The sequence below is a fragment of the Arvicanthis niloticus genome, chromosome 16 (assembly GCF_011762505.2).
Source record: "Arvicanthis niloticus isolate mArvNil1 chromosome 16, mArvNil1.pat.X, whole genome shotgun sequence".
NCBI classification, from domain to species: Eukaryota; Metazoa; Chordata; class Mammalia; order Rodentia; family Muridae; genus Arvicanthis; species Arvicanthis niloticus.
Window position 1 is genome coordinate 19577650 of NC_047673.1, and position 12898 is coordinate 19590547.

The 12898-nt window shown below is 37.7% G+C and overlaps 1 protein-coding gene across 2 annotated transcripts in view; it reads left to right on the forward strand.

The window, feature by feature from the left end:
- Positions 1-12898, forward strand: part of LOC117721596 (uncharacterized) — a 145223-nt gene that overhangs the window by 117731 nt on the left and 14594 nt on the right. The window contains exons 59-63 of one of the 2 annotated variants that reach the window (XM_076913975.1): positions 1556-1589; positions 3973-4036; positions 8041-8251; positions 10156-10336; positions 12687-12757. In XM_076913975.1, coding sequence (XP_076770090.1) covers positions 1556-1589; positions 3973-4036; positions 8041-8251; positions 10156-10336; positions 12687-12757 — 561 coding nt within the window. Of the gene's footprint in view, positions 1-1555; positions 1590-3972; positions 4037-8040; positions 8252-10155; positions 10337-12686; positions 12758-12898 lie in introns of those variants that run through there. The other variant, XR_013104353.1, reaches the window with a different exon arrangement.

Consider the following 12898-nt stretch of genomic DNA (forward strand, 5'->3'; position numbering starts at 1 on the left):
ATGGAAACAGAAGGCTGTGTCTAGTACTAAATTGCTGCACTGTGCTAAATGCAAAGTTATGCTAACGAAACAGAGTGTATTTTTAACGACACCATCACCCATATATGAGATCTCTTGCTATGTATTACACTAAATTTCCCACACCAACTCCGTGTACATTTTACCTAAACTCAAACTTTAATCACATTATTTTCAGAAGCTTTTCAGTTTTATTTCTATCTCAGAGTTCAGTATTTTTAATGAAACCTTTGGGGGCTTTATACACAAGTATGACATCTATGTTATTCTCAACTTATCTCCTCTCATATCTCCTCCATCCCCCCAATTTATGACCCATTGTTAATTATCATATATATGCACACTCTATATATGCATATCCCGGTATATGCAATAATTTGAGTCTATTCAGCCCCGTTCTTATGTTTGTGTATCTGATTCTTATGTAGAATAGACAACCTATGTGGGAGCTTGTCCCTGGAAGAAACTGATTCTTTTCTCATAAGCCATTGGCCATCTATAATTCTTGATCTAAGGTTGAGAACTTGTGGCTTTCCTTAGTTCATGGTGGCATGGACAGGCTTGATTAGTGACAGTTATTTCTCCTGATAATAGAACAGAGCAGTAGTCTATATTAAAGGATGAGTGCACTCCAGCATATTCATGTTGAGAAGCTTTAAGTTGTGGACAAGTGACGTTGGCAATGAAGAGTTTAAGAATGTGGTCACCGTGGAATCCTAAATGTAGTAGATACGTGCAGTCAATTCTAGAGAAAAAATGTATCACAAAAGGCAGTAGAAAACATCAAATAACTAGAGAATAATATGGGACTTAGATTCATTTTTTTTTTACTGGTAACTTTAGATTATGTTTTTACGATGTTTGGAAAAGATGCGTTTGGGAGAAATATTTGTGTGCCCAAGCACAAGAACGCATACGTTCCCTTTAAGGGTCTCTGAGAAGCTAACTGATTCTATTCATACCTTTCCATGGTAAGAGGATATTTTTCACTTTGATTTCATTGAGAAATATAATAAAGCTTTTAGAATATTATACATTACATGCTGTATAGGCAGAATTCTGAGATATAAATTCTCATTTGTAACTGACCAGCTGTTTGTATTTGGACAAGTTACTTGGTATTTATTTGTCTAGATCTTTACTTTATAAAATACCTCGTCTATCTTCTGTCTAATAAAATTGTAGTTAGTTCAACATATTTATACTAATTAGAGTAATTAGAATAATGTTCAGTAAATGGATAGTTGATCTTGAAAATCAACTTCTTAATATTCTCATTAAATTGTTTCCTTCATGTAAGGAATCAAGCAGTATCTTTCAAGTAGATTTTACTATTTGTAAAGCTTTAATTTTAAAAAATTAATCTTGTTTATTGATGTCTATCAAAATGTGAATAATGTCATGATTTTCCTATGAATCCTTAATAAATAGGATAGTTACAAAAGGTTATGCTTTCTATAAATAATCATAATTTTTAAATATTATTTTTATTTTGTATGTTTATCATTTTTGTGATATTAACTTGTGCTTTTTATAGGCCCCGAAAGAAAACATCTAAGGAAAAACATAAGGTATTTTAAAAGTATTTTAAATAAACTGTAGTTTTTTACTCAAAGTGTTAAAAGACCAAGAAACCTTATGAAACTCAAAGTTAGAATACATCATATAACATACAATGAAGAGATATAAAAATTCCCAAACTCATACACATCAGGAATATCAACTCTCAGAAGTCCAAAGCAGGGGAATTCTGTAGTACATACAAGTACAAGCTAGTGTGGGACACAAATGAGACAGTCTCAAAATATAAAGAAAATAAAAGGTTAAAAGAATTTTGAATCTAAAAAACACTTTCTTTTGAAAATGTGTCTAGGAAAAAGTAGCCATTGATAAAAGTATCCATTTTACTGTTAAATTCTAGAGGGCAACTAGGAGTAATGGCAATAAGCTGTGATGTTTGGGAGTCTATGGGACCTCACTGGCCAAAAGAAGAAGCCCATTCCTGGTACTGGGCTTTTAAGTTTTTAGTTTCTGGTATCTAGAAGGGATATTGTTGCCATATTATCAGGTAGCTCCATTTTAACTTTGTTTCTCTGGAAGATTTGACAGTAATAGGTTTCCATCTGTCTTTTAAATAATGTCTTTAGTGCTGCTTATCCCGCTCCAAATCCCCTCCCACCCCACTTTAACCTTCCTGTTTACTCATTCCCGTGTGAACATTTTATTCCTGTATAGCTCTTCTTCCTTTAAAGTTCCTGGCCATGGCCCCTTAGTAATTCCCTGAGCTCTTTGGGTATTCCACATTACACACACATACTTGAAATTAATAGCTAAGACACACACATGAGAGAGAACATCTGGCATTTGTCCTTTTGGGTTTGGGTTTCCTCATTCAGAATGACTACCTCCAGCTCCATCCATTTACCTACAGATTTCATAATGTTATTTGTCTCAACAGCTGAATGAAATTTCATTGTGCAAATGCACTGCATTTTCAGTATCCATCCATCAGCCGATGCTCATTAAAAGCCTGTTTCCACTTCCTACCTCTTGTGAACATGAATGAGCAGTTATCTTTAGAGTAGGATGTGGAGCCTTTGTGTATATTCCCGAGAGTTGTATAGCGGGATCTTATGGTAGGTCTATTTTTAAATCCCTGAGAATCGTCCACAGTGATTTTCATAGTTGTTACCCCAGTTACTATTCTCAGCAGCAATGAATAAGTGTTCCTATTCCTTTGTATCCATTCGTAGTTATTACATTGTTGACCTTAGACATTCTGACTTGGGTGAGATGGATTCTCAAAGAAATTTTTTTAAGTTGCATTTTCCTGAAGACACTACTTACTTGTGTCATAGAACATGACAAAAAAATCAAGCTGTGGTGATGGAAGCTTCTTCTGTACTGGTCAGCTTTCATAGTGCTGAGAGGTGCTATGCAAGCTACTGAAGGAGAAATGGAATCCTCACCCTTAGTTAGCTGTGAACCCTTTGAATCACAGTAATGACTGGCTTGGGAAGCTATGCCTATTTGTTTAACAGTGGAGTTAACTTCCTAAGAATAAACAACCACTTTCTGATTGTATTAAAAGTTTACTTCATGAGATGAAGCCTGTATGAGCACCTATACTGGACTAAAAACTTCTGGCAACTGGGTCTTTGGGTCATAGATCCTGGGGAAAAACCTACTATTAGTACGCTGCTAAGTGGACATACTATTAAACTGACTTCTAATAACTTTGTTATACTCACCAAATCAGTGTATCTCTAGATGCCTTCATCCAAAAAGCTTCTGTTTGTAATAGTGATTAACACAGTGAACCAAGACAGGATACTGTGCAGAGAATATGATACTGCAGAATGCTCAACCTTAAAGGGAACATGCATACCTCATTCCTGCTCCTAGGACTTAGCAATTATTGCAGAAGAATGGGTGGAAAGGATGTAAGAGCCAGAGGTAGTTAATGACTACCTCTGGAAATGTTACTTTTTAAACACAGAAGGGCAGCTGCGCATATGAACTTACAGTAATTGTAATGGTACATGTAAGACTTGGGTGAGCTCAAGCCAGACAAAATTCCAACATGGAGAAGGGAGTTAGACACAGTCCCCCCACTAGCCGTGCAGCTACTGGCCAGCATCTGGGAAAGGGAGATAGTTTTCTCTAACAGTTTCCTTGGTTTTGGAAGGCAGCACACCTAAGAAATTTTGGGCATCAGACCACTGATCTTTAAGGATTAAAAAACAAGGACCCAAAGATAGTTGGGTAGAGAAGAAGGGTGAGCTTTGGAAGAGTTAAGACAAGGGTAATTAGGAAACACATTGTATGAAACTGAAAGAATTGATAAAATGTGTCAGTTTTTAAAAAAGATTTCTCTTCAGTGGTTTCTTTGGCTTTGTATAAAATGGGTAATAGCTACTTTTTAAAAAATTTACAATGGTATCTATCTCTTAGGTAACAAAAGAAGTCAGAGCTATGGTTGATGTAACTCCTTTATCTGAATCAGTCTCAGAGGATGGTGAGTTATTGAAACAGAAAGGACACTTTACAGTTAATTTTATTAGAATATGTATGCAAATGAACTGTCTGGTCCCTCTTAGTTTTCTGGATTTTCAGTATTCCAGATATTTCACATTCCTATGTAATTTTTCCTTTCTTCTTTCCTTTCCTATTTGCATCAGTGGGAATAAAATCTAGATCCTTTACATCTAGGTCTAGACAGGCTAGTCATCTATCATGGAACTAATTTCTAACCTCCATGTGAATTTGGAGATTACAAATTTTAATAATGAGTCTTTGGGTTCCTCAACAAAGTTTACCTCTCCATTTACATGAGTTGGATTTAATTATTTTTGGTAATATTTTATGGGTAATATTTTTGTATATAAGTTTTCCATATTTTATCAGATTTTCTGCATTTCATGTATTTTAATAAAGTTGTATGGTTTCCTTCCTTTTTATACAATATATATTAAAAGAATACTACGGAGTACTTGAGGGAGCTAGAAAGGTCCTGAATGAATGTTAATTGTCTGTCACAGGCATGAGAAAGTCAAAGACCCAGTGGCTTAGTCCCTGGGGGTGGTTTAGTCTTCCCCGAGTGAGGCTTAGATGGATGGCAAAGCTTTCTTCTGGTCCTAGTGTGAGTTTTTGTGTGTGCAGAAAATGTTCACCACAACTTTCTCTCTCCTGATATTTGCTCTTTGACACTGCTTCCATACAGACATTGCCCCTACCAAGATGAGCTAACCTCATCTTATTTAGCTGCATGCAGTAACCCTGCCTTCCTGTTCAGCTGTCTATAATAAACACACAGAACTACACAAGTGCTGAGGCTTCTCTCTCAGAAAGCCCAGTCTACCCAATCCCAGCTTTTCTGTGTATGCGTGTCTGTTATGTCTTTGTTCCCTCGCCATTCCTAGTCAGCTTTCAAGGGCCTTAGCTGAGGAAGGAATCTGTAGAGTACTACTTAGAAAGTAACATGAATTGATTACTTTTATGCTTCTGGAGTCTTGAGGAGCCCCAGATGAAGGTCCTTGCCACTTGATATCAGTTGATTGCTTCCTAGGCCATAGATCTCAAAACCATCTAATTCCTCATATAGAAGCAAAGAGATTCTAGAATCTTTGAGTATATTGTATATGATGATATGTACATTTATTTATATAATTAAAAATACTTTTTCATATATTTTGATCAGTTTCTCCGTCCCCTCTCAGACATCCCTTACCTCTCCATTCTAACTTTATGCCTTCTTTCTCTCTTTCTTTATGAAATAAACAGACAAATCAAAACAGAAAAAGCACAAGGAATACACACACACACACACACACACACACACACACACACACACACACACACACATATTCAAACCCCATAAAACACAAAGTAGCAAACCTTGGGATAGAAGCAAATGATGAGTAGGGTTAAAAAAAATGTCTGAAAAAAATTATGTGACAAAAAGACCCCCCCCAAACAAACAAACAAACAAAACAAACAAACAAACAAAAAAATACCAAAACCAAAACAAAACCATTGAGTTGTTTTGTACTACCAGCCAAGGGCAGCCCTTAAATGTGGTTTGTATAATAGGTTCTGTTTTAAGAGCACTATTCCCTTCATAGGGACTCTTCCACCATTATTTTAACAGCATTTGAAAGCCTTCATCTCGTGGTACTATTTCTTTTGTGACGAGATGTCAATATAAAGATACAAGTGCTTTCTACATGTTTAATAACTCTTTTAGTTATTAATATGACCTGGCCAGGCTCTAGTAATTGAGGCACAGTTACTATGGATTTTAAAATCAGCTTTAGCACAATTACGGGGTGAATTACCCCTACTCTGTTTTTCTATAGGCTAGACTGGTTAATTTGTGCTCCCGAAGTACTTGCTGTTTGAGTCTTGGGTTGTTTCTACTCCATCAGTCTGTCCTCGGGACATTTCTCTCTGCCATGTGCTCCTGGTCCATCAAATCTAATGGAGACCTCCTGTTCTGACTTCTTTCTCCTTCTTCTCCTTCTTCCTCTTTACTTCTTTTTCCTCCTTGTGGTCCTTACCTGTGACCCCCAGCCCGGTAACCGAAGCCCCACCTACCTCTATTCTCCCCAGTAATTGGCTCTAGTCATTTTTATTTAACCAATGGGAAGCAAGTTTTACACAACAAAGGCCAGTGTATATACGAATCTGCTCATAGGGAGCAAGCAGATCCTGGGATTCAGAATTTAGCGTTTGTATACACAGCACCAGTCAAACCCTCAACATTATAGATTCTGAAGGACACAGCTAATTTGTCTATGGAAAATCTTGTTTTTTTCCCCTCCTTTTGCATCTTATTTATCCTCAATTTTTTTAAAATGATGAAGTAAGGGTATTGATGTGAGTCTTTAAAAAGAGACATATTCTTTTTAAAGATTTATTTTATGTATGAGTACACTGTAACTGTCTTCAGATGCACCAGAAGAGGGCATCAGATCCCATTACAGATGGTTGTGAGCCACCATGTGGTTGCTGGGAACTGTACTCAGGACCTCTGGAAGAGCAGTCAATGCTCATAACTGCTGAGCCATCTCTCCAGCCCCCAAGAGGCTTAGTTTAAATTTTTATTTATGTGTATATCCGAATGTCTTCCATGAGTGTGCAATTGCCCTTAGAGACCAGGGAGTGTCTGATGCCCTGGAGTTGGAGTTACAGGCAGATATCTGCCATCTAATGTAGGTGCAGGGATCTGAATCTCTTGGGGTTTGGTGTTTTTTATAGATTAAAGGGAAATCTTTGCCTGGCTGATGAGCAGGAACACTGTTCTCAGCACTGTAGGGACCAGACACAGCTTCCTTTAAAATTTTCAGATGTTTTTCTTTTCAGTTTGCATAGTGTTCTAACATGTATCCTGTTATTGTGTCAGTCTTCATAGTGGGTCTCTGCAGAGCGACACCATTCTGCTGGTGCCGTTTTGTCCTGTCCAGTGTTCAATCATGTGACCTCTGTCTACAATGTCTTTGTTGTTGTATTTATTTACTGTATGTCCCTGCGTGTGCACGTGCCAGAGCGTATTTGTAAAGACCAGAGAAGAGTGGTCATGGGTTGGCTCCCTCCACTGTGTCTAACCCAGGGATCAATCTCAGGTTGCCTGTCATGGTGGAAAGAACCTTTACCCAGTGCCATCCAGCTGACACTGATTTCATGCTATGAAGGAGTTTTTCACCTCACCTCAGGAGGCTGAGAGACATTTTTATTTGTGGTGGTAGGAACTGAGCCTAGAGTCTTGGGCAGTCTCCAGGTATGGGATCTCCCTCCCACTGAACCACAACGCCAGTGCCAGACATTCTCTCTGGTTTCTGAAGCAGCACTGTGCTGACCTCAAACCCAGGATTCTTCTACTTTCTGTTTTTAAACACTAAGATTATGCAAACATTCCACCATTCTTTCCTTGGCAGACACTTCTTCAATTCATACTTCTGTGACTTGGCCTAAAATCCCTCATGGGACTTAGGGCTTTAGGAATTCATTGTTTTCAGAAGTCCATTGTCTTGAAAATGGCTTGAAACACCATTTCCCCCCATGTTTGTTTTATGTACTAATAGTAATTGATATAATACCCTTTCCCCACACTGGGCAGAAACAGACTGCAGTATTCTCAGACCTCTGTAAACTGGCTGCAGTCCTGCTTACCATGTGTTCAGAAGCTTCATGCATTATTTTACAATTTATTTAAAAACTCCTGTTTTTTTTTTTTTTTTTTTTTTTTTTTTTGGTGTTTGTTAACCTCAGCCATCTGAATTCATAACAGTCATTAATCTGTCTTTTCTACTGGACTTTGCACTAAAAATATAGATCTAGTCTATTCTTTTTACAGTTTAGTTTAAGGTAATTAGCACCCTAGGCATTCAGTCAGCATCAGTCTATACCTGTTTAGAAATGAAAAACGATTAAAATGTACACGCACACACACACACACACACACACACACACACACACAGTATTCCTTTATTTTATTTTGTCTTTTTTCCCCCCTGTATTCAGATTCTGGAAGCTCATTTAAAAGACAGGATTCACTTAACTCATATAACACGTCAATAGATCTTAAAAAAGTTAATGAACTTCTTAGAAAAAGAAATAAAAAACTAGAAAATGAGAAGAATGCTCTGAAGAAGGAAATATCAGCAGCGAGAGAGGAGAAATCAAAGTTAGAGGATGAAATTGTGCAAGAGGATGAAGAATTCTGGAACCTGAGGTACGACATGCTGCTGGTAAAACATTGTGGGGGAGGGGGGGAATTGCTCTTTTTCCTTCTTCAGTTTTACAGGAGAAAAATTCTGTGTCTTATGGACTGAGAACTTGTTGGGAATAATGAAATAAGCTGATTATCATGGGTATCACTAATAATTAAATATGCACTCCTTAAAGTATCACTTTTAATGTGTGTGTTATAGACATTCTGCATATAGAAAGTTCACTGTTTATCACATAGTATTGTGTGGAATTTTTATTGTATTGATTTAGAAATAATTCAACAGGTATTAGCATCAAGATAAACAATTTTCTACATTCTTAATTATTTACTTTAAATGAGCTCATCAATATAGAATCATATATTTAAAATCTGGGAGGTTTAAAAATGTCTTTGATCAATATTTCTAAAATTTTCTCAAGTAAGTTTATATTCATTCATTATTCTACCAAGAGAGCATGAAGTGGTCGTTTTAATTACATGAAAGCTTTTTTTAAGGAATACATGTTGTGTGTGTGTGTGTGTGTGTGTGTGTGTGTGTGTATGTGTGTGCACATGTGTGTGCATGTGTGCTAAAGATAATGGGCTTATCATCGAATAAAAACACACATCAAATAAAATGTATGCTGAAAATGATGACTGATTATGTTATGAAATCATCACTTTTATACATAGATTAAAGTAAAAAAGGTCCCCTTGTTTTTTTTCTCAAGACAGCACCTCACACTGACTGTAGCTCTGGTTTGTCCAGAACTCACAGAGATCCATCTGCCTCCACCTCCAAAGTGTTGGGATTAAAAGCACAAATGGTGTAAAGTAAGCACATGACCCACTCCAAAGTATGGTTGAGCGGGAAGCTTTTGTTGTATAGCCAGAGACATCTGGAAGAGTCTAGAGTGGGGAGAGAAAGTAATGCACAGCACTGAGCAGAGTGAACTGTGCCATGAAAGGAGGGGGCGGGGAAAAGAGTGAGGGGGTGGGAAAAGGTTGGGGGAGGGGAAGATAGAAAGGGGGCAAAACAGGGAACAGAAGAGAAGGGGCAGGGGGCATTGTTAAGAGAGAGGACCAGAGAGTGGGGAAAGAGAGAGCATCATGAGAGAGGCCCAAACAGGGAAGCTGGGGGAGGTGAAGGCCATGAGCTGCAGGAATGGTAGCAGGTGGGGCGAGAAGAGGAGCCACAGGTACTGAGTGAGCCTGGAGACCAGCACCAGCCTTGGTTTGGTAAGAGGCACTACAATGAACCATTTGCCCCAGGTTTCAATTGGACCTGACCCATGCCAACACTCCTTTATGGTTGGTTGTTCTCTATTGTGAAAGAAGATGGTGGTTAATATTAGTTTAGCTATTTCTTGTTGTTCTGTCCAAAGTGGGATTCTTATGTTTTTTTATAAAATACATAACAATCAACAAAGTAAGTTGAAATCGTTACGAAAAGAAAAAAAAAAACAGGCAAACATAAAAGGCACAGGTGATGTTAGAATCTTTAATCTAGTCATTTTTTGTTTTTACTTAATTTTTTTGAGATTATAATTAGCTTTATTCCTTCCCTTTCCTTTCTCCAAACACTAATATATACCCTTGCTTGCTCTGTTTCAAATTCACAGCTCCTGTTTTTCATCAACTGTTATCACATGCACATATGTGTATATATATACACAATATATACACATACATTATTAAGTATAACCGGTTCAGTCTGTATAATGCTTAAGCTAATCTTAAATCATAAAATGTAAAGAACGGGCTAGAAAGTAAAGGTATTTGACAACGCGAGTCTGGTTTTTCTTTTATTGTAAACAGACTCTTTCTCATACAATTTATGGTAATGAGAAGTTGCCTATAAAGATCAGAGAGGATACTGTGTTTGCCAACATCTCTAATTTCACAGCACGCTCCTTTAACTCCAGGTTCACGCTAAGAAAGGAACTCAAGGAGACGAGGAATATCCATTGCATTTATGAGATGATGAAGAAACATTTAAGTGAAAAAGAAAAGTACCACAGGGAGAGAGCTGCAGCGACTCAGTACATGATGCATATGATGACACGAGACCTGGAACTGCAGAATACAAGGGACACCCTGAAGGAGGTGAACGGGTCGCCTGCCCGCTGGGAAAACATCCCCATCTTTACTCAGTGTCACCAGCATTACTTAGAATGGTCCTTTGACTGAGTTAATATGTTTGTTGTACGCAAGGACAGTACAACATGGTCTGTGAAATAGGCTTTGCCAACTCACATCAACAGCCAATCTGTCAAAATCCCAGATCTACAGAAACTTAAAACACCCAACACATCAGTAGGCAAGACAATACTTTTGTGTACATGTTCTAGTCATACATTTTAAATTTATGATATTTTAAGCATTTTTTTAAAAAAACTACTTCATTTATTTTCAAGATTATGATGTAACCAGATCATTTCTTCCTTCCCTTTACTTTCTCCAGAATCTTCTCTTTCCCGTCCCCTTTCCTCCAAAATAATCAACTCCCTTTTTAAATTAATTGTGGTTGCATGTATATATACATATATGTATATTCATAAGTATTCCTAAATATAACCCACTCAGCCCTTTTAATGTTGGTTGTGTGCATGTTTTCAGGGCTGACCTTTGGGTATTGGATAACCAGTAAATGCAGTCTTCCCTGGGGAAGACTTTCTGCCGCACTCAGCATTCCTGAGCATCTGTTGCCTGAAGTTTGAGTGTGTGTGTGTGTGTGGGGGGGGGGGGGGCGTGTTGAGGCCTCCAAGGCTTTCCTCTGTCCATGTTAGCATGTCCATTGCTGTCACTCTTAAGTTCCTATGTGTGCAGTCATGCTGGTGACTTTATGGGAGTATCTCCTGACACTGCTAGGATACACAATCTAACAGACTTTCTGGTCCTTTCTGTCTCCTCTTCTGAACCTTAGGTGAGGGAGTTGCTTTGTAGCTATGTCCAGTGGGACTGGCTCTACAAGTCTGCAGTTTCCTTGGTTGTGGCCTTTCTTTGTAAAGGGATGTTAGGAAAACACAGAGCTGCCCGCACATTCATGTTTACTCTGGAGCTTATTTGTGACAGCCCAGATACGGAAGCACTTTAGGTGTTCACCAAGAGGTGGACGAGTAAAGAAATGTGGTGATTCAAACAATAGAGTTTCATTGAGCTGTGAAGAATGAAACTAACATTTTCAGGACAGTAAATAAAGCTCGAGGTCATCATGGTAAGTGTAAGGCTAATTCAGGACAATGAACATATTTTCTCTAATGTGCAGATTACAGATTAGAAATATGGGACTTGATATGCATCCATGGGGTGGAATGCATCTAAGGGGTGGGGAACAGGAGAGATTAATATAGTATCAAACAACAACAAACATGACTCGTTTCCTTTCTTGTGGATATTTTAGAGAATCTTGATGTCCTAGCCAAGTCCCGTAGTTTCAGATTAATATGTCAGCCTCCCTCTGATGGTCAGAATGTCGCATATTATCAATAAGGGACTTGACCAAGGCATGTTGTTTGCATTGTGCTTAATGAATAATTAATATAATGAGTATGCTATTGAATTATGAATACTCAATATGATAAGCTATGATTCTTGCTTAATGAATACTATTGACAGCAGTTAAGCCATAGATTACTAAAAAGGAGTGAAATTGTCAGTGAGATGAGTGAAAGTCTGATGAAATAGTCGTATTCTGGTGCTCTCGCTCTCATCCCACGGATGTGCTGCTTCTGAGAGATCAAATATGATTATAAAACAAAATGCAAACACAGTAACAATGCTGACATCAGGTATATATCACCCTGGGTCACATGATCACAATCCATGCTCATTCTCTCTTTGGATCTTCCCAGTATCCCAGTGAGATAAATACTGTGACTATGTCTGTCTCACAGATGAGGACACTGGAATATACAAGGTTATCATGATTACGATGAAGAAAAATGTAGTCACTGATGGCACTTGGATTAAGAGGCAGGTGTTGAGGCATCTGTACAGGTGTTGTCCCTCACTAAAGGCTGTGATGTCATATCAGTTTATCTCATTACTGGACAGAGTTGTCGCTGTTTGCATTTGTCAGAACTCTTTGTGCAACAGTGATAATGTTAAAATTTGGAATTTAAAAAATATAAATACCACAAAGGTGTCTCCTTTTCCCCATTTCTCAAGACTTTCAATACCTGTATCAGATAATATACACTTTAAATTTAAGAATAATATATATCAGTCCTAGAGAAATAATAATACGCATTTTTATGACAAGGGAGACAGTTTTACTTCAGGCTTTGTGAGTGGCAATACTCAGCTTTCTGGGAAGTTTTAACACCAAACTTGCCACAAATAGCATGTTCGCAAAGGGATCTAGCCGTGTTCCACAAGTCTTCAACACATTACCAATTGATGGGTATATTTATGACAGAATGTTAGTAAATTGTTTTCAATCTTTGTTCTTTAGTTGCAGGAAGCACAGGATCAACACATAGGAACTATAAAAATTGCCCAGAAGACAAAAGATGACTTACAAAGGTATAGTTTAAAGCAGCATATGACATAACTTGAGTGTTTATAAAACAAATATGAGATGTGATGAGGGTGTGTATGTCAGTTATGACAACTAGCCCATCTATGTGTAAAACCTGGTAACTGCTTTGAGTCACTTGAGACACA